Genomic DNA, 26977 nt, shown 5'->3' on the forward strand with positions numbered 1-26977 from the left:
AACTTTTTTTTAAATTAACATTTGTATAATGACAATGTTAAGGCAATTCCCAAAGAACAGTGTTTTGGTTTTATTTCTTTTCTTTAAGAAAGATCTTAAAAGATCTTTTTCTTAACTGAGAGAGAATATTGTTAGAAAATGAAATAAAATTCCCTAACAGAAATTTTCTTGATATAGAAGCCAAATCTCAGAGTTTGGAGAAATTAATTTACAAAGTATTTACAAAATGACCAAAACTCTCTTCTACCCATTTCCAGGACTCTTTCAGCATACAGTATTATCTCAAAGCAGAAGAATCTTTGTTCAGGTATATGAACTAATGCTAAATCAAAGGACTTTAAGAGAAGATTCTGAAGCCTAGTTCCACAAACTTGGAAAGTGAGGCATTCAAATGATTTTAATACATACTTTGGGAAACAATACATTTCTAAAAAATAACTTTCCAAGAGTCATATAAAGCTAAATGTTCATTATGTTGTCTTAGGTATATCAATGCCCTCAGTGAAAGTTATGGGCCATAAGGTAGTTTTTAATGCCATATCTGCAAATGTTTAATCTCTGCATTTAAAAATCCCAACCTTTAACACTGAATGTGTGCTATTAAAGTGCTCTGTGTGATATTTAGCTTGATTCTAGTTTCTGTGTAAGGGCAGGACTATGCCACAGACGTGGAGGTAAAAGACATCTCTCTCCTGGGTTCTCTTCTGCCCAAGAATCACTTACGACGACTATCTCGGCACCTTGGAAAGTGGTGCAGATAAACATGAGAGTCCAGCGGCTGCCACGCTTTGCTCAGTGATTCGCATCATCAGCCTTGTCTCCCTCTCAACCACACCTCCAAACTGGGAAAGACAGTGGTTGTAAGAAGTTATTTTATTCCTAGGAAGGTATACGCATGTGATAATGGGAGGTATATAAGAGAAAGAAGGCTGGAATGAAGAAAAAACAGATATCGGCAGATCTTAAAGTTTACTTTCCAATGCGAGGTAGAGAGATTAGGTTTGGTATTTTATGGATGAAATAAAACTTATAGGAACAACAGAATATTCAAATTCTAAATATAAATGGAGAGACTCCAGAGTGAATCCATATAAGCAACAAGTGGGAACTACTATCAATATACAGACCAAAATAAGACAGTTGTTTGATGTAGAAAAGGGGCTTTTATTTCCCAAGGCAAAGAGGCATACGCCTAAAATCTTATTTAATCAAGCCATGACTTGCTAACTTAATGACACATGATAGATGCATTGATGTAACTTGGTGAATTGATGAACTCCATTCCAAGTGCAAACTATTTCCAGTAGGTATTTCTATTTAGAAATGAAAAGAAGTCACTAACTTGTGAACCATCAAAATATGTAGGGTATATGATTTAGCTGATTTTATATGATCCTGTTTATTTTTACAACAGCTACACAGAACTTGAAAAGGTAAATTTAAAAGTAGAAATAAAAACTCACCTCTGCCTTCGTTCATCATCCTTTAAAACTTCATAAATAGCCACCAACTAAAACAGAAGCATTACTTTAAGGTAAAAATATTCCAAACTAAAAAAAATTACTTGTGAGAACAAAGATGCTTTCTTAAATATATACACATTTATAGTATTTCCTCACACATTCATGTACATTTAAAGAACCTTGACTAAGAGTTACATTGGCTTTACACTGTGTCACTATGGGCATCAGAAAACACGTATCAAAAGAAATCTTCTGTTGTGCCTTCTTTAAGGGGCATGCTGAATATGAAAACAATAGCAATTTTTTCACCTTGCATTTTCTAAAGCAAAATCTGGAATAATAAGATAGTAAATATTATCAGAGTTACATCCCTTCAAATGGACAGTGCATGCCCTGTCTGAATGACTGAGCCTATATATAAAAATGAATTCATTTCATGGCATGAAATGCACAAAAAAGACAAACATCTTCTCTTTTCCCAAATATTCATTTTCAAAAATACATATTCTAAGTGTAAGTCATATTTTAGTTACACATATACATACACACATATAGATATTTACTTATTACTTGCCACAAAACATGTACTTGTAAACAACATATGTCACTTACTTGTCTAAACTGAGTTTCTGCATTTTCATCTTTATTCTTGTCTGGGTGTAAAGTTAGTGAAAGCTTACGGTATGCTTTTCTGATGTCTGCAGATGAAGCATCCTGAAGGGGGGAAAATCAAGGAAAAAAACACAAAGCAAACTTTGTCAGAAACAGAAATTCCCAGAACCTTGTTAAGATCTAAGAAGACAGCCAACCAAGTGCAGGACCTGAGGCAATGTAATTTGAGCAATCATTCTAACAACCAGGCTATGCAACTAGCCTGACCCACATGACTGAACAATCATTCAATCTAATTTGGCTCTCCTCTTAACTTCTTTCATTACCATATATATAGTCATTACAAGAAGACAGTATTTGCCAAAACTTTTCAAACACTTGCCTTCTTAAAATTAACCAATAAATCTTTTTTAGTAATTAAGAGATCAAAAAGAGACAACTTAAGAATTAATATATCTGTGTGCCTTCAGAGAAAGTCTTCATTCATTTCAGATTCTCATGGTCAACTGTTGAATTCAAGGCCTTGCCATATGCTATTTCCTTAATATTATTTACATTCAAGTCACTATCTCAAAACAGCTCCCTCAATTTGAATTTTACATGCAAAAAGGACGCCTATGAAATAAGTTCAACTTGGATTTAATTTAAATTCAAATGTAACTATAAATGGTTATATAGCATCTAATTTTGCCTCACTCACTCTGATGGATGATTTCACAGTCAAATTTAGGCAAAGGTTACTTATTTCTTGTGTATAAATATCATTCTGCCTTATTTTAAACGTTAATGCTAGATGGGCAAAGAGGGCTTTCAAGCAAAGATAGCATTAAAATGAAACTGTTTTTTCATGTGTGTGCATGGATAAATTAAACGATGCCATTCTGTACAGCTGAAGCCGGGTTATTCAAAAAGAATAAAAGATATATATTGTCATGGTGGTACTCAAAACTGTATCTACAATAAGTACAATAATTTAATCAGAAAATATTCAATCACATTTAGCAATGTGCTCAAATTAGGGCAAAGTGATAATAAATTTGGTTGTTAGATTTTCTTTTTTAGATCAATATTTTATTTCTCTTCAAGCTGGACATTTGCTCAAAATATAAAAATTTATTTCTAAAATTAATTTAACATAAAGGTAAAAAAAACCTGACTAAAAAACAGTGTCCTATGATTAAATAAGTATTAAAAGAAGCACAGAGGAGGGAGATAATTAAAGACACATTATAATTACTCTTTCAAACTTTCTAATCCAAACCATTATGTGCATTACCAGTTTTCTGGGATTTACAGTTATAACTCAATATAAAAGTATGAGCTTAAAATAGAATATTTGGGTGATTTTGTTGTGATGAAGGAATAAAAAGTAGGGAATGAGTTTTGGTTGTATGATAAGTAAGTTTTTATTTTTTAAAAATTTCAAATATTTTCAGCCATCGCAAAAATACATCTTACTTTATGTAATACCCATGTCCTCAATAGTTGAACGTGAGTTGGTTTTCTGTATATTTTAAACTATAAATCACATGCTTTATGAGAAATTACTATTTAATGGGAATCTATGGCAAACCCCTTTGTGCAGTGAAGGACCCTTTTGTGATGTAAATACCTACCCTGTAATTTTCTGTTTTAATTTTAACTTGTTATATACTGAGTTTAAGACACAGCTAGATACTATAAAAACCAACTGTATTGCCCATTCAAAAGCACCCTAAAATAAATAAGATCACAGTTTTCATGCACATGAGTAAATGTTTCTGATCTCAAGCTATAATGTTTAAGTATGTATACTATATTGCACAATTAAATTCCTGAAATGTGAAGCTACACTTTAAGAGGTGCCCTAGAAGTTAAGCAGAGCAACAGGAATAGAGACCCCCAAAGTAACTGTTCCTAAGCCAAAAGTGAATTAAAATTTCTTGTCTAGAAAAAAAGAAAACTCAAAAAAACTCAATAAAACCTTTTGAACTAAATTCATAGAATTACAAATAATACATTTATAATGATAAAGAATCATTTGAATATGGTAGGGGAAAAGATATATAATAGAAAATGGTTAGCTTGTACAAAGAAAAGACAAAATGATTACAGCACGCTTGTTTCTGAATGGGATTCTAGGTGACCTATGTTATAATCTCGCTCTGCCATGGGCCACATTTTTCCTTTTCATGTCAATAACGTGATGATCCCTGTTTGAACTTGTCTTAGTTTTGATAAAGCCTAAAATATTTTGCTTTGAACATTTGTAGAATGTCTACTATTTCCACCCAAGAAGCGGTATTATTGGAAGAGATGCCACACTTAGGTTAGGATACTGTCCAGTTGCAGGAGACAGAACACAAGCACTAAAGTAATATTCTACTGTGCAGACTTGGAAGAGAGACCCCAAAGTGTGCTGTAATATGTGAGCAGGAAAAGTCACAGAATCACAGAATTTCATAGTTGGAAGCTGCCCCATCGGACAAGCCATCACCAGGAAATCCCATCCGTAGCACAGCCAACAAGGAGTCATCTGGTTTTTGCTGTAAAACATCCAATGAAGAGGGACCCACAAGCCCCTGGAGGCAAGTAAGCAAGCAAGCAAACAAGCAAGCAAGCAAGCCTTTATTACTTGAGATTCCAGTAGCTCGCTAGTAAAGCAGAGACAAAAGCAGGGCCCTTTCTACCTTCGAGGAACTCGTATTAAATTGGAGATAAAACGCACACAAGAATGGACAAAACACAGGATAGCTACAATATAAATACAAAGAAACTTGAGAGACTCTAAAAACGAGGGGAATCAGAACAGACATCCAGTTCCAGAAGGTGCTATTGGAGCTCGGCCTGGAAGGGAACTGGGGGTTCCAAGAGATGAAGGGAAGGCGAGAGAGCATTCCCTGGTCCAGGAAAGCTTGCACAAAAGCAGGGGATGAGATACCAGGGAGGTGGGTATGATAGCAAGTCCCCCCAATCAGCAAGAAGGGGAATAGCGGATAACCAGTCTGGAAAAACAGTGACCCTGACTTGTGAAGGGCTATTGTAAGGCAGCCTGCAGATGTCAGAAAGAGATTGGAGGTTCTGGAGCAGCAGCAGGAGCAGCAGCAGGCCGGGTGTATTCATTCGGCTGCCATGTGGAGGAATGACTGGAGAGGGAAGGGGATGCCCATCGCCTCTACTCTCTCCTCACTTTCCTCCCTTCTCAATCTCGACTCTCTCCACGTCCACATGAGATTGTTCTCTGCTCTTCAATCAGTCGCTCCCTTCTGCTACCCCTATTTTTGCTGCCAACCTCCAAACCTGGATCACTCCCACTCCCTACCTCGTCTGCTCCCCCTTCTAAGTGCTAACTGTCGCTAGAGTAAGTCGGTCACACATTTTTGGTCGTCTGACCTTACTTGGAGCAAGAACATGCTCTTATTCATCCCTCATCCATTCTCTTCGTTGCTTTATGTCTAAATCTTCCCTCCTCTCCTCAAATCTACCACGTGACCGCACTCTCTTCCCCTCAGTGCAGGACTTCGCTTCACACATTATTAAGGAAAAAGGAATATTCTCCATAAGCTTCCTCTTTCCCTATTCTGGAGTGAACTTTTTAAACACAATGCCTTCTCCTTGATTCTAATCTCTCATCCAAGAGCAGTTCTTCTTACCAATGCCTTGATCCTATTCCCTATTGTCCCCATAACCATCCCCCCCACTCCAATTTTTCATTTTTCTTTATGTTTTGGCTCATTTCCATCTTGTCTACAAATACACTTTGGTCTCCCTTACCTTAAAACAAACAAACACACTCCCCCTGCCTCCAATTTGGCCCTACCATTTCCTCAAGCTATCATCAACATACATTTTTCCTCCTCATTTTATCTTAGAAAAATATATCTCAATATGATGTTTAGGATTTCAATCTTTGCTAAGCAGGAATAGGACATAACAGAGCTAACTTTCAGAATGCATTTGGAAAATATGCCAAATGTGAACGAATGTACAGAATACTAGTTTGTTATTTAAAAGGAAGAAGCCAAGTGTACAGCAACCCAAGTTGTGGATACTTAACTTTCTGCTTCACTGCTAAAGCAGTTTTATCTGAAAATAACATGAAGCATGTATTTTGTTAAGTGAATAAAAGAATTGTTAAAAAAAAAAGAAAGATATCTTTCTTGTAACCTTCATTTCTCTTCTCATATCTCACTTTCTTTCTGTATGGCTTCCAACCTTATCACTCAACTAAAACTGCTCTCTCCAAAGTTGCTAATAATTTTTAATTGCCAAATCTGTTAGGTTTTTTAAAAAAATTAATTCTCACCCTCTTGGATATCACTCCAGCGCATATGACACTTCTAACTACTTTCTCTTCCTAGACATTCTCTTCTCTCTAGATTTTAGTGACTGATTTCTCTCTTGGTTTTCTTCCCACCTGTTTGAATGCTCTTTTCCCACTTTCCTTTGTTGGATAACTATCGATCTTCTGCCTTCTAGGTGTTTAGCTCCATATTTAAGGCACAAAATGAGGGAGTGTCAACTTCTGAAACTGAAGCCAATATGAATCAGCATAAAATGAACCAGATTAACTAACTGCAGAAGAAACTGAATTTAAGAGATTTATAAATATTGTTGCTGTTAGAGTGCTTCTCTAAAGAGGAAAATTATTATAATAAAATGTACCTAGTGGCAATTGAATTGTGATATTAAAAACTGTAAAATAATTTCTAAGTACAATGACTGTGAGATCCTCCAGAGCAAGGACTGGCTTTAGCCTTCCTTTGTATCCTCATCTTTTTGCATAGTGTTTGGCAAATAGTAAGCACTTAATATATGCTTATTGACTTAACTTACTGACTGATAAAGAAGGCTGATTAAAAAGAAAAGTTGGGAATGCACTTGAGTAGCCATGAACCCTAAGGCTGCCTCAACTGAGCAGTTCTTGCAGGGAAGACAATAAGTGAAACATGATCTAAGAAAACCCAGTTTCACTTGTACTATGATTTTTTTTTATTCACCATCTAATTATTAAGTTTCTTTCACAGTACAAAAAACTACTGGGAAGAAAACAAGCTGGCCACTTGATATAATTATTCTCAAGAACAAATTGGCATACAGGATAATTTATTAGTTTCTTTGGAGTTTAATTAGTATGAATCAGCTCTTAGAACTTGATCCTCTTTGGATAAATTAAGAAAATCAAACTTCTTAGCCTTCAGAGATAAGTTTCAGATGCTGGACCTGAGACAATATCACCAAGATATTGTACTTCAGGAGGCTTAGCATAAGCAATAAGCTGACTTCTCTTTAATAGTCTCCTCTGGCCATAACAAAGTGCCATAGAAGTTCAAGACCAAAGATTAATGACAGTATTAATCATGGAAATTGGTGGATGTAGAACTTGAGCTAGACTTTGAAAATAGCCTAAAGACTGACAAAAGAGCTACCATAGTGAAACCAAAAATATGTATGCTTAATATTCTTTATAAAATGCTACCCAACCATTTTATATACTTCTGCCAAAGAATCTTTCTAATTCGACTTATGACACTGCCCTCTCAAACATTTTCACATAAAGTCCTGTGGAGTTGGGCTTGTAATATGCCTCACAATTTGCAAATCAATTTATCTTTCCAACCTTACTTTATATTACTTCCACTTACAAACTCTGTTCCAAACTAGTTAACATCTCCAAATATCTTCTGTGCGTTGCTCCCTTGATATTTTGTTCATACCATCCCCAAAGCCAGGAACACCTTAATCATTGTCCTCACCCACTAGAATACCACAATGCTTTTAAACAAAGCTTTCCCCTCATCCTCTCAGCCAAGATTAATCCCTTTCTTCCAGTGAACTCTCAATGACACCTCATTTGCAGCGCATTCCATTTTGTATCAAAATTGTCTAATCTCAATTTTATCTCTCCTCAGACTTGAAAATGTGGCCAGCCAAATCAAGAATGCCCTTTCCTTCATTCTTGAATCTTGTGTCCTTATGACTTTAACCCTGTTACGCCTCAACCCTGAGTAATTTCTACCATCTGAATCCTCTTTTCCTACTTCTAAGGTGCAGAGAAGAAGAAACACAAAATCTTGTTAATTGGACTTGTTAAGACTACTGTAGACTAACCTCAACTAGTCATTCTCTATTGAATGGAAGTCCTTTTCTTCATCTATTTTTTTTTTAAAATGAATTATTAAAATTTATTTTTTATACAAGATACTTAACCAACAAATCCTGATAAAATATACATTACCTTCAAAAGGTAATCTCAAAAAGTTTATCACCTTTTAAGAGAAAGGAGTCTTACACTCACATTTGACAATATAGTACCACCATCGACAATTATATTAAACTAGTTTTGATGTTTCTCCAGGAGGACTATAATAACATTGTTGTAGTCATGGTGTACACTGGTATTTTGGCTTTGCTTTTTAATTGCACCAGTTTTTTATAAGTCTTCCCATGTTTTTATGTTTTTCATATTCATCATTCCTCACAGATTAGCAATATTCCATTGCATTTACATACCATAATTTGTACCTTCTTCAATCATTGGGTATATATTTTGTTTCCAGCTTTTTGTTATCACAAAAAAAATGTTACTATGAACATTTTTGTACCTATGGGTCTTTTCTTACCACCAATTACTTTCCTAGGATACAATTCCAGTAGTGGAATCCTTGGGTCAAAAGGTAGCAGCTTTCTTTCAATAATTTAAATTCATATTCCAGAACAGTTTAGCCCATTCATAGAGCCACCATCAGTGAATTCGTTTGTGTGTGAGTTTCCACATCTTGTAACATTCATTGCTAAGCGGATGTATTTGAGTTGTTATCTCCTGGTGTTTTTTTAAATTTAATTTTAAATTTACATTTCTTCTCAGTTACTACTGATTCTGAACATTGTTTCAGAGGGCCATCAATACACATTTTTTTCTTTTTGAAGTTGGTCTTACGGTTTGACCCTTTTTATTTTAAACTGAAGAATGCTTCTTCATCTTTTCTGTGAGATAGGATACTTCCTGAGTGAATGATTTCATTGTTACAGAGAGCAGGAAGATGAAGAAACTCCACCTCCCACTGCTGGTCAGTGTCTTCTCTAGAACCTAGAGGGCTGCTTAGAGCACAGAAGGGACTTACCTATATAGTCAGTTGCATCTCCAGTCTATACCCTGAACTTTCTGGCTCTGAAGTCAGTGATCTATCCACATCAGCCCACATGGCCTCACAATCTTATATATGTAAATCAATTCCTTATAGACCATGTAGGTCAGACATCTAGCAGAGATATTTATGGCACTTTCCCCTGCCCTTAATCTATCTTTTCTTCTGGATTCTACATTTTAATTTGTGAAAAAGCATTTACCTTACAAATTAATTTTTTTTTGTCTTTTAAAAAACTTCTTCTATCCTGTGTTCAGTTACAAAATTTTCACTATGCATCATTCTGAATATTATAAACTCCCATTCTTTAATTTTGTAATGGCCTGATCTTTAAATATTTACCTTTATCCAGTTGGAATTTGTTATGATATAATGTAAAATGCTGATCTAAACTTTTTTTATGTTGCTTTCTAATTTCCCTAGTACTACTAGTTAAATAAAAAATCCTTTTTACCAATAACTTATATTCTTGGTCTTATCAACTATTAGATCACTGTGATCATCTCTTATAAGTCTTACTTATTTTACTGATATATTTTTCTACTCTTTAATCTAGTACCAAATGGCTTTGATAAATTTTGTTTTGGCCCTGATTATTTTGCTCCTCCCACCTTTCCCCATGGTATGCTTTAATATTTTTGGTCATTTATTCTTTCAAATGAATTCTGCTATAATTTTGTCCAGGTATATAAAGATTCCTCTGGTAATGTGATCAGCATAACATTAAAGCTTAGAGTATAAACTTTATATCACTTTATAATAATTACTTGGGTCTTCTTTTATTTCTGTGCAAGGGGTTTTCTAGTTGTATAAATATATATCCTTTGAGTGTATAGGTTATTTTCTTAACATAAAATTATTATGAACTTGAAAAACAAACAATAATAAATAGGGACATTCTATCATACAAAACACAGAAGAGGATTTCATATGAAAATATTATCTCATGTACATTATTTTTCCAATATATGGAAGAAACTTGTCATGAGTCCTTCAAACTTCTACTTTTCTTGAATTAAAAAAATCATTGGGGGCAGCTGGGTAGCTCAGTGGAGTGAGAGTCAGGCCTAGAGACAGGAGGTCCTAGGTTCAAACCCGGCCTCAGCCACTTCCCAGCTGTGTGACCCTGGGCAAGTCACTTGACCCCCATTGCCCACCCTTACCAATCTTCCACCTATGAGACAATACACCGAAGTACAAGGGTTTAAAAAAAATCACTGATGCTCTTTTCTTTCTTTATATCACTATTGCTAACTACCAATTGTGCCCCATTCCCTTAACAGAAGTCCTCACTTACAACAAAGTATAGATGAGTAAAATAAACCAACACATTGTCTAAAAGTCTGAAAATATCTCATTTTGTACTTTTGTTAATCAGTTATTTTTGAACCAAGAAGTGAAAAACATGCTTCATCATCTATCTTCTAAAGAAATTATCAATGAAAAGTAGAGTTTTCTAATAGGTTAATTTCTAAATATTTCATGCCTTTTTATCATAAATGGAATTTCTTTTATCTCTTTCTCTTGGCTCTTGCTAGTAATGATTTCTATATTTTTATTTTTTTAAGCTGTCACTTTATCAAGGTAATTGTTCTTATTCCCCCCCCCCATTGATTCTCCATGTAAACTGTCATACAATATGCAAAAAGAGGTAATTGTACCTTCTTTTTACCTGTGTTTATTTTTTTGTCACAATGTTTTAACTAGCCTTTTGAGTATTACGTCAAATGGTAATGTTGAAAAAAAAGGGCAACGTACTATATTAGACAATATGGAAACAAACCTAAAAATGAAGAATTTCAACCCACGAAATATTTATATTCTTCTAGTCTTCATTTGAACCTATGTCCATTGCTAATATTTCCTTTTTGATTACCATTTTTATTTCATTACATGGAAGATTTATTATTTTTACCTTTCTGCATTGATAAGGTCATCCTTATATCATGGAATGTGATGAACTTTTGTAGCAATGTCATATGATAGTAAAAAATAAAAATATTTCACATTTCTTTGTTTGCATTTCAAAGCAGTCTAACTCAGGTAAAGGGAATGTGTAGAAGTCATTAATTACATTAAAATTTTATTTTCTACTCTATAGAACTATCTTCAACTTTGTAGGTTAAATTATGTTTTGGCATAAGTTAATTTTCATTGCTTTTCAGTATATCATAGTTTCATCTTTTCTTTCCTTTTTCATTGCTCTTGTAGAGTCCTGCATAATTCTGACTCGTTATATGGTATATGACCCATCTCCTCTGAAGCTTGGGGAAAAAGAAATCGCATTTCTAGAATTCCTTTAGAAACTAATGGATTCTATTAATGTACACATTCCCTCTTGATGGCAATTTTCTTTTATAATTCTTGAAATAATATGCTCAGAGTTTTTTGTTTGTTTTTATAGCTTTTATTTTTTATCACACTTTTTGCAGAAATACTCCATTCCATCTTTTTTTTTTAATTTTAAACCCTTAACTTCTATGTATTGACTTTATAGGTGGAAGATTGGTAAGGGTAGGCAATGGGGGTCAAGTGACTTGCCCAGGGTCACACAGCTGGGAAGTGTCTGAGGCCGGATTTGAACCTAGGACCTCCTGTCTCTAGGCCTGACTCTCAATCCACTGAGCTACCCAGCTGCCCCCTATATTCCATCTTTTTTTAAATCACCTTCACTACATTATTTCACCAAAAACTTCACCCCTCACACTCCATGTATTTTTTATTCAATAAGTATTCTCTGTATGTATTTAAGTTATTTCCACCATGATTCAGAAAACAGCCTTCAATATGCATTTACTATGACTCTTTTTATCATGTGCTTTAGTATCTGTTTGCATCTGAGAATTTTTGTAACTACGAGTACCATTTTTCACATGGGAATACAAAAGGTACTGATATTGCTTGCTACAAAAATAAATATATTTTAATGATATTAGTAATTTGGGCCTTTTCTCCCAGGTTAAGATCCTTGTATTACAGAAACTTATCTGTGCTAGAGTCTGAGATGACATTTATGTGCAGAATTAATACATAGAATTTATTTGCAAAAAAAGCTTTAAAGTTTTAAAATTAAAATTGTTTACTTTGTCCTTCTTAAAAAATCTCTTCTGATGGTAGACAAATTTCCCTTATGTATAACTGTAAATGTTATAAACTTAAATTCTTTCATTTTTAATTTAATCTTTAAGTATTTAGACTATTTCTCCATTTGGAATTTACTGTGATCTAAGATGTAAGTGATATTATAAGGTATCAGGCTGCTTTCTAATTTTCCTAGCAGTTCTTGTTAAGTAAAAAATTCTTTTATCAGTAGTTTGTTTTCTTGAGTTTATTAAACACTATATTGCTGTGATTACCTGAAAACTTCTGAACACTTCTAAAAAAGCAGACGGGCAGAAATTAAACTTTTACAATTATCACAAACTGTAAATGCCATAAGTTCACCTGAAACACATAACTTAGATATGTAAACAGTCATATTTTTTAAAAGGAAAAAATTTATTAAGTTTCTACTATGTGTTAGGTATTATACTAAATCCTTCATAATTTTATTTCATTTGATCCTCACAACAAATCTGGGAAGGAGGTGCTGTTGTTATTATCCCAATTTTATAATTGAATAAATTAAGATAGAAAGAAGTTAGGTGACTTGCCAAGGTGCATACATCTTTCCTCAGCACCCAAGGCCTCTCCATTGGCAATGATCAGGCAATTTAATGACAACTTTCAGAAAGAGTTCTCAACCCAACTGCAATGAAAGACTCCAATTTTGCTAAACATTGGGAATGGTTTTTAAAAGGACTGTCTGTCCTCAATAACTCTCCTGGGGGAATAGAACACATAGATATGTAAATATAATTATATGAGTTCCTACATTAGAAATTCCATACATCAATAATCACAATGAAATAAAGGCATCTAAGAGAATTAGGAGAGACAGAAAGAGAGAGAATGAAAACATCCTACGGAGCTTTTGCTCATGATGTAGTACCTAAGTGTTTAAAGGAAAATCTAATCAGGCTATATGAAAAAGGTGGGGCAAAAGACCTATGAGTTGGGGACGTTAATTTTGTCCCTTACAAATTTAAGAAAAATATAAATAAGAAAGAATTTAAGGACACAGATAGAATTTGAGAAACCAAATTATCAAAATAAAAAAAGAAAAGGAATTCACAAAATATTTTTAAATGTGATTAAAAACTGTTTTGCCTATGTATCAAGAGAACAATAGGTTTAAAAGAAATAGGTATTTATAAAAATATCAATACAAAATACTGAGATTAACAGAAAAATAAACAAAAATTTTAAATAACCTTATTTCACATAAAAAATTGGATGATCCAGAAATAAATTTCTAGGGGAAAATACCCTAGGACTTAGAACAGTGTTTAATTTTTCAATATTTCAATAAAAACTGCTGTGAAAACTGGAGAGCAGGCTGGGAGAAATTAAGTTTCGACAACTATCACAAGGTGTAATATGCCATAAGTTCTTCTGAAATAAGTGACTTAGATATGTAAGAGGTCTTATTTTTAAAAAGAAGGAAAAACATTTATTAAGCTTCAATGATGTGCTAGGTATCGTGCTAAAACATAATTTTATCTCATTTGATCCTCACAACAAATCTGGGAAGGAGATGGCTGTTATTGTTATCCCCATTTTACAATTGAGTAAATCAAGGCATAAAGAAGTTAAATGACTTGCCATGGTTCACAAAGCTAAAAAGTGTCCGAGGTCAAATTTGAATTCAGGTGTTCCTGACATCAGGCCTCATGGTCCAATCACTGTGTCACCTCCAGTTGCAAATTAAAGAGGAGAGGAGATAGCTTTTTCACAACTTCAGATAAGGGAGAGTACCTGATCAAACAAGTGACAGAGCTAATCGTATAAGATAAAATGAAAAAATATAGTAACATAAAACTGAAGAGTTTTTGCATAAACAGAGAAATGCAGTTAGAATGGAAACAATGAACTACAAAACATTTTGTGGGAATTCTTTGAAAAAGTTCTAATACAAAATAAACCCACAGAAATCATCAACATTTCTATTTGCCGCTAATAAAGTTCAACAGCAAGAGATAGAAAAGGAAATTCCATTTAAAATAACTATGTACAATACGAAACACCTAGTAGTAGACTTACCAAAACAAACCCAGCAACTGAATGAACATGATTACAGAACAAATTTCAAACAAATAAAATCAGACCTAAATAATTGGAAAAATTAACTCTTTGTGGATGGGCTAAGCCAATGTAATAAAAATGACAATCCTACCTAAATTAATTTGCCCACTCAGCGTCATACTAATCAAAAATTATTTCCTAGACCTAGAAAAAACTAATATCAGAATTCATCTGAAAGAACAAAGAATGTCAAATGCATTAATAAAATAAAAAAATATGAAGGAAGGAGACGTAACAGAACCAGATCTCAAACTGTACTATGAAGTGGTAATCATCAAAACAATGTGAAAAGGGGAATGGAAGAGTGGAGGGAAGGATGCAGGAGGTGAGGAGGGGAGTGTGTGAACCTTACTCTCATTAGAATGGCTTCAACGAGAAAAAGACTATACACAATCAGTTGGGCATAGAAATCTATCTTAGCCTATAGGAAAGTAGGAGGGGAAGACTATAAGAGGAGGGAGATGGGGCTGATAGAAAAGAGGGCAAATTGGGAGATATGGTAGCTAGAAACTAATGGGGAAATAGGAAGGAGAATAATATATAGTAATCAAAATGGTTTAAATTTTTTTTACAAGTCTCTCTAATAAAGGTCTCATTTCTCAAAAATATAGAGAAATGATTTGGGTATCTAAGAAAACTAGTCATTCCCCAATTGATAAATGGTTAAGGGATATGAACAGAGTTCTCAGACAAAGAAATTAAAGCTCTCATGCAAAAAATGCTCTAAATCACTATTAGAGAAATGCAAATGAAAACAACTCTGAGGTACCACCCCATACCTATCAGACAGAAAAGGAAAATGACTAAACTTGTAGGGGATGGGAAAATTGAGACACAAATGCATTGTTGAAGCAATTAATTAATTCTGAAGAACAATTTGGTCCTATGCCCAAAGGTATAAAACAGTGCACATACCCTTTGAGCCAGCCATCTCATTACTAGGTTTGTATCCCAAAGAGATAAAAAAACAAAAAAAGGAAAAGGATTGTTACATACAAAAATATTCAAAGCAGCTCTTTTTGTGCAGGCAAAGAATTGGAAAATGTGGGGACACCCATCAATGGGGGAATGGCTGAGTAAGCTATAGGTTATGATTGTAATGGAATACTACTGTGTAGTAAGAAATGATAAGCAGGAGGAGCTCAGAAAAACCTGGAAAAACTTACATGAACTGACTCAGGGAAATAATCAGAACCAGGAAAACATTGTACACAGTGGCAGGAATACTGTACAATGAGCAACTATGAATAACAACTATTCTCTGCAATACAATGATCCAAAATTATTCCAAAAGATTCATGATAAAAAATGCAATCTGCTTCCAGAGAAAAAGAACTTGATAAGAGTCTGAATCCAGACCAAAAAAAATCTTTTTTCACTTTCTTAATTTACTTTGAGTTTCCTTTCAAAAAGATTAATATAGAAAAATGTTTTATGTGATAGGACATGTAAAAACTATATGAGATTGCTTACCATCTCAATTTAGGGGGAGAAAGGGAGGGAGAGAATTTGAGTATCAATATTGTTTGAAAAATATTGGAAACTTTTTTTACATGTCATTAGGGAAAAAATAAAATAAAATATGGAAATCACGTGAGATAATATGAAAAAAATCTCTCTGATACCAGCTAAGAAATAGAGTAATGCATCAATGCAATGACCTAGGAAATCAACATACAATAGTTAAAGACTATAGTAACCTGGTATTCAGTAAATGAAAAAATCTAAGCTTTGGGGGAAAATTCAGTATTTAACAAAAACTGCTGGGAAAATAGGAAAGTAATATGACAGAAACAAGGCATTGAACAACATTTCACACTATACATCAAGATTAAGTCAAAATGGATATATGATCTAAAAATAAAAGGGGAACACCATAAACAAATTAAAGGAACATGGAAAAGTTTACTTGTCAGACTTACGAATAAGGGAAGAATTTATGACCAAACAAGACATAGAAAACATTACAAAAAAATGAAATGGAAAAATTTGAAGAGAAATTTAGAAGGGAAACAATAAATTGGAGGGGGTTATAGCAGGTATCTCTGACAAAAGCCTCATTTCTCAAATCTATAGAGAACTGAGCCAAATTTATAAGAAAGAAAGCATTCCCCAATTGATAAATAGTTCTCAAGTGAAGAAATTAAAACTATCTATAGTTGTGTGAGGAATAACAAAACCAATATTGGTTAGAGAAATGCAGATTAAAACAACTCTGAGATACCACAAAAGGAAAATGATAAATGTTGGAGGGAATGTGGAAAAATGCAGACATTAATGCACTGTTGGTGGGATCATTCTGGAGACCAATATGGAACCATATCCAAAGCGCCATAAAACTATGCATATACCCTTTGACCCAGCACTACCACTAATGGGTCTATATCTGAAAGACATCAGGGATAAGGGACAAGGAAATACTTGTACAAAAACTTTTTAGCAGCTCTTTTTGTTGTGGCAAGGAATTAGAAACTTGAGGGGGTGTGTTCATCAACTGAGTTGTAATGGAAAACTATTGTACCATAAGAAATGCACAACAGATGAGTTAAAAAAAAAAAGACCTAAAAAGACTTATATGAACTAATGCAAAGTAAAGTGAGTAGAACCAGGAAGACAGTGTATAAAGTAACAGAAATATGGCATGATGATTAATTGTGAAGGACTAAACTATTATCAGTAAAACAAGGTTCCAAGATAACCTCAAGTGATTCATGATAAAAAAACAAAACAAAACACTATCCACAGCCAAAAAAAGAACTATTAGAAACAGGTTGCAGATCAAAGCATGCCATCCTCCACTTTATTTTCTTCAAGAGTAAATAGTCTAATATATGTCTTCAGTCCCAACATGGGGAATATGGAAATATGAAATGCATGAAAGCACTGATATAATTTATATCAGACTATTTACTGTCTCATGGAAAGGAGGGAGAAAAACAAAATTAGAGAATCTCAACTGCAAAATGTTGGAAAACAATTGTCAAAAATTGTTTCTACATGTAACTGAAAAAATAAAATTCAATAAAAAATAAAGGAAAAATTCTGATATCTATGATATATGGAGAATTGATACAAATATATAAAGTTAAGCGCTATTCCTCCTTTTTAAGGGATAAATGGTCAAAAGATATGAAAGTGTAATTTTCCCAATAAGAAAAGCAAGTTATTACCAACCATATAAATGAATACTCAAAATCTTTCACAATGTGAGAAATTAAAATTTAAATAATTTGAGTTTCTTGTCTCATATCATTACATTGGAAAAGATAAGGAAAAGATTTTTTTAAAAAAAGGAAAGTGACAACCGCTGGAGAAACTGCAAGAGGACAGGTATATAAATGCATCATAACAGGACGTATGAATTGTGAATTAGCCTAAATATTCTGGAGAGCAATTTGGATTGATACCTAAAAAGACACTAAATTTGTCCATACACTCTGACCTGCTATACTATTATAAAGAATATACCTTAAAGAAATCAAGACAGGAAAAAAAGTTTCCCATATACAAAAATATCTATAGCAACATTTTTTGGTGTAGCAAAGAATTTAAAGCAAAGTGGGTGCCACCAATTGAGGAATGACTGAGCAAAAAAGTGTTGCTATAGATATTTTTGTCTTTTTTTAAAAAAATCTTTTCCTTATCTTTTACTGTTGCAAGGACAAGATGCAGAGAAATTTGGAAGATTAGTCTGAACTGATGCAAAGTGAAGTAAGAAGAAAAGGGAGAACAACTTATACAGTGACTACAAAGTTCCATGAAAAATAACTTGAAAGACTTAACAATGCTAATCAGTGTATGGTCACAACTATAGAAGACTGATGATCAAACATGTATCCCACCTAAGATTACAGGTACAGAATAAAATATATCTGTAGATAAGACCAAAACTCAATGATTATTTTTCTATTAGATCAGTGGTTCCCAAATTTTTTTGGCCTATTGCCCCCTTTCCAGAAAAATATTACTTAGCCCCCTGGGAATTAATTTTTTAAAAAATTTTAATAGTAATTAATAGGAAAGATAAATGCACCCATGGCCATCACCGCCTCCCTGGATCGCTGCAGAACCCACCAGGGGGCGGTAGCGCCCACTTTGGGAATCACTGTATTAGATGATAGAATGAGAAGCTGATAGGACATGAATCTCCCAAATTAAGTGGAAAAAAAGACCTGAAAAGGGATAAACAACACCTTGGGAAAACTAAAAGCCCCAAAGAGGATAATTCTTATTAAAAAAATTACTGAAGAACAACTTACCACCCCATTGCTAGTAGCATTAATGCCTCTAGCCCTTGTAAACACAGTCCAATGACTTCGGGATGGCTGAAGCTTTAGGCACCTTGGCTGTGTCCCAAGGGAACCAGGATACACCTAGTTGGCTTTAACCCTCTGAGTTAGACCCAGCCTGAAGTTTTGAGAGATAGGAAAGGGGGCAACTGTGAAGGAGAGGAGAGTGAGGGGGAAATGTGGAGATGAGAGGGGCTGGGAAGTATGGCTGTCTTTTGCAGTTATTTGAAACTAGAAGAAGAAAGAGAAAGCTAGTAGAAGCAATCAGAGGAAGAAGAAAAGACCTAAGAACAGAGGCTTCTTGGAATTTTACCTCTAGAAGACCCTTTCCTACTACCTTCAGAGTCAGTCTCTCAGGGTCAGCTTATGGACTTTAAAGGTCAGGCTCAAAGATGAAAGCAAAGCCCAGAAAAAATGGGACAGGGATAAGTGGTGAAAAAGTGTAACTACAAAATGGTGCCTCAGAGTCTTAATTGGAAGTTGTCTCGATGATCATTCTTACCTCTTGAAGGCAGCGGAACTCATCCAACTGTACGAGGAGTGAAGACAGACTACAAGATGTTGGGCATACAGCAGAGAAATAATGAAGAAGAAGAAGACAACACTGAAAAATCTGTGGAATGATTGGTTGTTGTTGAGTCATTTTCAATCATGGCTAATTCTTTGTGGTCTCACTTGGGGTTTTCTTACTATTTTATTTCCTTCTCAAGTTCATTTTTCAATGAGAAAACTGAGTTAATGGGGTTAAGTGATTTGACTAGGGTCAGACAGTAAGTATCTTTAAGTCAGATTTGAACTCAGGAAGGGAAATCTTCTTGACTCCAGGTCGAGCACTCTATTCACTGTGTCATTTAGTTGAATGACTGGTAATAACACATAAAAGTTGATTAGAAGAAATGAACAAACATTCAAAGAAACAAGCATCATGCTAAATTAGTATTTGGAAACAGAATTCTAGCCAAAATCTACTGAGAGAGCCAAAGGTATTACAACAAATTTTATGAAGCTCTTTCTAATTATAATGGAATAACTCCAAGAAAAAACAGCATGCACAATGCCTGGCAAAATGTAGATATTTAATAAATGCTTGTTTGTTTATTGAATGGTTTAGAAAATGAGATAACTAACTGTAAACATAAAAGAAACCAAGAAAAGAAATTAAATTATTTGAAGGCAAAAATCAGAACTTATAGCATATGTAATAAAATAAATAATAACATTCCAAATTAATAGACTCTTTGAAAGAAAGTAGAATTAGACTGAAAAATATAGAGGCATAAAGAAAATTAAATTTAAAAAGTCAAAAGACTATAAGATTGGTAGTTTACAGGAAAGCATGACAAAACAAGAAATCTGAACCTGAAGATATGACTTGAAAATTTAGTGGAAGGATTACAGAGAAATATTAAGTAAAGAAAACCTGATTACCATATTCCAAGAAATAATTTAAGAAAATTGCTCAGAAACATTGGAAGTGGAGAGCAAAACAGACATCATATGAATCCATAGAAAAATTTAATTCACAAGGAAATACCATAGTTAAACTTCAGTATTTTAACATCAAACAACAAAAGTTTCAGGTGAAAGGGAAAAATAACCTTTCACATTTCAAGGAGAATCAATCAGAATACTCTGGAAATACTTCTTCTTTTGAGAAATCAAAGGAAAATTTGGAACAAGATGTTCCAAAATGCAAAGTTGCTTGGTTGGCCTAAAAAAACCATATCCTGTAAACCTGAGCCCAAGTATCAAAGAACACAACTGGATATTCAGCAAAAGGAAAGAAGTTGAGTCATGGCTTCTAGAGAACCCAGACATGGCTTCTAGAGAACCTAGAGTGTTCAACATGCAAAGCAAACAAATAGGAGAAATTTAATCACAGTTAGATAGCAAGGAAAGGCTAAGAAAAGAAATGTGTTTATATAGGGCTAGATGAAGCCATACATATTGAGTAGAGGCATCATTTAATTTTTAAAAAATCTTTGCATATTAGTCTAAGAGATTGAAACAGAAGAGGGAATATCAAGGGGCCAATGAGCAAAAGATATGAGAAAAATGTGGAGGAGAAAAGGAAGAAATGAATGAATATTTCATTGGTAAAGAACAATCTCATTCCTTCATTAGCAAATTAATATTTTAAGCAATGGAATAATAAAGAATTCCACTGAGGCAGAGAGAGGAAAGAGAATAGAACTGAGAAGGTGATCGGAAGAGAGACATGGTAAAAACCTGGTCAAAACTTAAGGGGAAAAAGGCTTTCAATTTCCCTCCATGACTTTAGAATGGTAGGATCATAATGACTGGCCACTAGAAGGCAGACTGCCAAGAGAAGAGTGAGAGATGGGTATTATCATCATTGGAAGAAAAGGAACACTTTGCTACCACTATAAAACAATCTCAAAGAAGTGATTAAAAGGGATCTTTAAATTTATGGCCAAACAAGTGATAGAGAACATTATGAGACATAAAATGAATAATTTTAATTATATTAAATTAAAAAGGTTTTATGCAAACAAAACCAACATAATCAAAATTTGAAGGGAAACAACAAATTGTGTGTGTGGGGTAATTCTACTGCAAATTTCTCTGATAAAGGTCCCATTTCTTAAATATATAGAACTGAGTCAAATTTATAAGTATACAATTTATTCCCCAACTGCCAGAGGGATATGAACAAGCAGTTTTCAGGTAAAGAAATCAAAGCTATCAACAATCACATGAAAAAATGGTCTAAATCACTCTAGAATAGAGAAATGCAAATTAAAATAACTCTGAGGTACCACATCACACCTATCATATTGACCAAATGACAGTAAAGGAAAGTGATAAATGTTGGGGGGATGTGGCAAAATTGGGACAGTAATGAACTGTTAGTGGCATCCTAAATCGGTCTAGCCATTCTGGAGTGACTTGGAACTATGCCCAAAGGGCTATAAAAAATGTGCCCATCCTTTGATCCTATAATACCATTACTAGGTCTGTATCCCAAAGAAATAAAAGGGGGGGGGTGGGAAACCTACTTGTACAAAAATATAGCAGTTCCTTTTGTGGTGGCATAGAATTAGAAACAGAGGGGACATCTATCAGTTAGGGAATGGCTGAACAAATTATGGTATGTGATGCTGATGCTGATGGAATACTATCATGGTATAAGAAATGACAAGAGGGATGATTTCAGAAAAAGCTGGAAAGACCTACATGAACTGATGTCGAGTGATCACCGATGATGATCAACAGGGAAAGATTCTGCTACTCTCAGCAATACAATGATCCAGAACAATTCTGAAGACATACGACAAAGAATGTTATTCACTTCCAGAGAAAGAGCTGTTGGAGTTGGAATTGGAGTGTGGATCAAAGCATACTATTTTCACTTTAGTTTATCTGTGATTCTATTTTGGGGTTTTAGTTTTATGTGTGTATTCTGTAACAAGTGACCATATGGAAGTATGTTTTGCTTGATAATACATGTATATCTCTGGGAGGGAAAAGAGAAGAGAGAGAGAGACCGAGACTCTTGGGATATTATAATTTTGGAAATTATAATTTTGGAAAATACATGCTGAAAATTGTTATTACATGTAACTTGGAAAGTAAATATCTTTAAAAAATTTTTAAAATAAAGTAACACTCTGTCTGGTTAAAAAAAAGATAGGGATCTTGAAAAGAGTGTTATAAGGGATGGATAGGATGAACACTTCAATAAATGAACTTCCTCAAAGATGAGCTCATCCATTTTAGGACTAACTCTTACAGTATTGCAATATTTCAATAAAACTTTATTTATGGACACTGAAGTGTTAAGTTTACATTATTTTCATGAAATATTCTTTGAGTTTTCCAAATCATTTAAAGTATACAAAAATCATTTTTAGCTTGTGGACTATATAAAAACAAGTGCTAGATTTGATGAATTCATAAATATTGGTTTGTCTACGTAGGCAACAGCTGCTCTAAATCTATAATCCTATGGGAAGACTTAAATAAACTGGTACAAAGTAAGCAAAACAAGAAAAACAACATAAATAATGAGAACTTTGTAAATGTTAGGAAAACAAACATCGTTGCAAAATTATAACGATCAAGCTTGGACCCAAAGAAGAGATAGATAAAAAGCTGTTGGCTAATGTTTAGTGGGTTGGACTTCTAGGTGTTCCAGTGTTGGTAGTTAGTAAAAAAATGATTTCAAATTTTGACTCAGATGCTTTTTAGCTGTGTGACTCTAACCAAGACACTTAACAATCTATATGCCCATATATGAGAATTATGAGAATACTCTTCACCTCAGTCCTAGGATCTGACTACATTTCTGGTTGACATAACCAAGTAGCAGGTACGGTGGGTTCAGTTTCTCATCCACACAGGACTAGGTTCAAACAATGCAATAAAGGTTTTCTCCCAGTTCCCATAATTGAATCAAGTTTTCTCACAAGACAGAATTTAGACTAGACCCATAATTGAATAGAAAGGGAACTAAGCTAACTCCAGAATTGAGTCACAAGAGGGAAGTCAATGTGGTTCATTCAATTCTCACAACTAAACACTGGCTGTCCTAATCCCCTCAGATCCTTTACCTCTGCCTGCCTCAGTTTCCTCAGCTGTAAGATGGAGATAAATAATAGCACCTACCTCCACAGTTATTGTGAGAATCACATAAGATAGCATACATAAAATGTTTTATAAAACTTAAAGAGCTATATAATTGCTAGATCTCATTCTCCTCCATTCCTTTTGCAGAGGTGAAGAACTAAGCTTAGTTTTGTTGAACTTTTAAAAAAATTTTCTTTGATAAAGAAAAGTTCCATGGAAGATGGGCATATTGATAAATGTTGGTAATGGAAAACTAAACATATCACAAAAGTATATTTTAAAATGTAAAAATGAAGATTAGGGGCAGAGAAATAGGTTTTTGCAAACTGAGAAAGGGAAGGATGAGACAAACAAGAAGCTGAAGGAGAAGGGGAAGGAAGGAATCTATAACAATTAAGGCAAATTCAAATAATTAGGGATTGGGATAGGTAATGTGAAGAGAGGATGAGATTAAATAACTAAAATTCAGGTGCAATGTGCTTATTTAACAGTAAAAGGAAACTGTCCTACAATTAAGAATCTGAGAGCATTGTCAGAAGGACAACTTGAATGAAAGTCTTCCTGAGTGTAGGGCCAGGTCTCTATCCACTGAAGCACAACCAATAATGTCAAGGGAGTTAAGCAGGAATATAATAGGAAACACATATGGGCTGAATAGCAGAGCATCTGGCTTTAAAAGAAAAGCTACATAAATCATACAAAAAATACAACAACAGAATAGTAGGAGCCTTTTATCAGCAAGACTATAACAATAAAAAAAGGTCAACAAGAAGGAAAAGATACAGTTGAAGAGATGGTTGGAAAACAATAAACTGATGACTGATGTGTGGTGTCTTCTGAATATAAATAATAAAGAATATACATAAAAGATAAAGCATCATTACTAACAATAATACAAAAATTACTCTCAAATATAAAACTGAAGTAGTCTATCAAACTTGTTTTATGAGAAAACATGAGAAAATCCAAACCAAGGAGCTATGAAGCAAAGAAAAGCTGAAGACCAATTTCATGAATGAATACTAAAAACAAACTTGAAACAAATCCTCATAAGACAACAGCAATATACACTATCTCTAGGTAATCCCAATAGCATAATTCTCCCCTCTAAGCAGAGAACTCCCAGCCTTCATGTCTTTCTTGACCTCCGGTCCTGTGCATCCCCAAGTGCTTACTGAAACTTTCCAAAGTGGCTCTCCCTGTGGCTTTTCAAACTCTCTGTGCGAAACAGAACTCATTCCTCTTCCTCCTAAACTGACTTCTGAACTTTCTTTATCCAACAATGCCAAGCTGACAATGCCACCCAACTTGGCACCCTCAGAGTCATCCTTGGCTCTTCATTCTTCCTCAATCCACGCGTCCCATCAATTCTTGAGTCTCGTCCATTCTGCCTCTACAATATCCGTAGCACTGGCTCCCCTCCTCGCCACCAATCAGCCACTGATCATCTACACTATTATAATAGCCTCCTAGCTGGTCTCTTCACCTCAAGCCTTTCCGCTCTTCAGTCCTTCCTTCCTCTAAGATACCAGAGTGACTCCTAAAACACAAACTGAATCATGTCATGTTCCCTGATCCAGTGGCTACTAATTGCTTCTATAACTAAATCTGAACTCCTTTGTTATTTAAAAACACTTATAATAACCTTATTCCAACCAACTTTTCCATCCTATTATATGTTTTTATCTTATGTTTATCATCTGAATGTGAGCAGAAAAAGATTTAAAAAAAGAGAAAGGTCAAGAAATTTTCATGATACATGGTTTGCCATGAATGATAACTAATTGACATTAACTCCAGCTTATCTACACAAAAATACTGGTATGATGAAAAGATAATTAGGTCATGGTGGAGTAAGAGAGCAAGATATAAACACTGCTTTTCTTAGTATAGAGGAGAAGCTGATATCATTTACTAGGTATATTATATAGGGATTTAACAGGTTTTCTATAAATTTCAATTAGAAGAATCATTTTCAATGAGGATAACTTTCTATTTTAAAGAAATTACGCTACTTTGTATACACTTTGACATTTCACCTTTTCCCCTTGAAAAAATGCATTTTTCTCAGTATGTCAAAATGGCAATTTTACTCTTCTACCATTATTTGAATAATTTAAATTAAATAGTAGAACTCAGATGATTAATTCCCAATGCCTTTACAGTTACTTGATGGCAACAACATTTTTCTTATTCTTAATAATCTTGTTCAGATAAGGAGGTCACAAATGTAAAGGATTTTGTCTCAGTATTGGAGTGAGAAATCAAACACTGCTTGTTACACCTGGGCAAAAATTGACATCAATTATAACGTGATAGTCAAAAGTTGTGCCCACAGAAACATATATTTAACGAGACCAAAAAAACACCAGAATATAAAGTAAAATATAAATGCCCATATTATTATTAAGAATAGTGGTTGGAAAAAAGTTCACATTGATTTGGGTAAAAGAAGGAAAGCAAGCTCCAATATTCTCTATAAGCAAATGATACCTGAGAAACAAAGAAGTGCAACCAGAGATATTAACTCACTGTAGTAGATTTTGGTTTGAAATAAAATTTAACGTTTTGTTATTCTAAAATGCAAACAAAATACTACCAATAAACAATATATTTACTATCTCCTCTCCTGAATTCTTATCATACATTCTCATAGTTTATAAGTTAAAAGAGTACAGTTGACAGTTGAAATAAAATAATATTAGATATTATATATAATAAATAATATAGTAACACTAATCTCTTAAGGAGATTGCTAAACCAGTTCCCAGTAATAAGAAATCTGCTGTTATAGATAGGCACATCCCATTTTTTTGTATATTTGAATGAAATTATAGACAAAACATCCCACTCACTTTTTCCCTTGCTTCTAGAAGGGCAAAAATAAAACCAGACTTCAAAACATTCAAAGTATCATAGATCCAATTTTACATGTAAAACAATATTTTGGCAAAGAAAAAAAATCTTTCAATGAGTAAGTTGTGGTTTTTAAAAGCCTAAAGTATGTTTTCTCTGATTCAAAATAAAATATTTTTTAAATCTTATTTTTATCCATCTATTTATCTATTTTAAACCCTTACCTTCTATTAGAATATAACTATACTAAGTTATCGGTTCTAAGGCAAGAGAGTGTTAATAGCTAGACATTGAGGGTTAAGTGACTTGCCCAGGGTCACACAGTTAGGAAATGTCTGAAGGTTGGATTTGAACCAAGGACCTCCAGGCTCTAGGTCGAGCTCTCAATCCACTGAGCCACCTAGCTGCCAACTCAAAAATATTCTGTTTACAAGAAACATACTTAAACATGAGAGATACATAGAGTGAAAATAAAAGGCTGGTGCAGAATTGTCTATGCTTCTGCTGTTGCAATATATTTATTAATTCTTAAATTTTTCTCATTCATTTTTGGTATTCAACTTACAAAAAGAATAATTACCACTTGTGTTGAATTTTCTAGCCTAGTAACTTAAGGTCTAGATATACAACTAAAAATATTTGTATATTGTAATATACAACATATTGTATATTAGATTTGGAATTTCTCACTTTTCCTTCTAAATCTGTTTTCAGATAATACTTGGAGAAAGGTGGAGAAATCATTTGTTTTTGGAAATGTTCTGAGAGAGAAACCAAAAACCCAACTACTCTTAGCAAATTATGATTTATAGGTCAAGGTGGTCTGTATATCTCCATTTCAAGTAACAGAAAAGAA

General features: G+C 33.9%; 1 protein-coding gene across 2 annotated transcripts in view; it reads right to left on the minus strand.

The window, feature by feature from the left end:
• The window catches only part of DNAJC1 (DnaJ heat shock protein family (Hsp40) member C1), a 268584-nt gene that overhangs the window by 168200 nt on the left and 73407 nt on the right, over positions 1-26977 (minus strand). The window contains exons 2-3 of one of the 2 annotated variants that reach the window (XM_044677935.1): positions 2076-2177; positions 1464-1510 (exon numbers count right to left, since the gene is read on the minus strand). In XM_044677935.1, the coding sequence (XP_044533870.1) occupies positions 1464-1510; positions 2076-2177 (149 nt within the window). Of the gene's footprint in view, positions 1-1463; positions 1511-2075; positions 2178-26977 lie in introns of those variants that run through there. The other variant, XM_044677936.1, reaches the window with a different exon arrangement.

Source organism: Gracilinanus agilis, chromosome 5, assembly GCF_016433145.1.
Source record: "Gracilinanus agilis isolate LMUSP501 chromosome 5, AgileGrace, whole genome shotgun sequence".
NCBI classification, from domain to species: Eukaryota; Metazoa; Chordata; class Mammalia; order Didelphimorphia; family Didelphidae; genus Gracilinanus; species Gracilinanus agilis.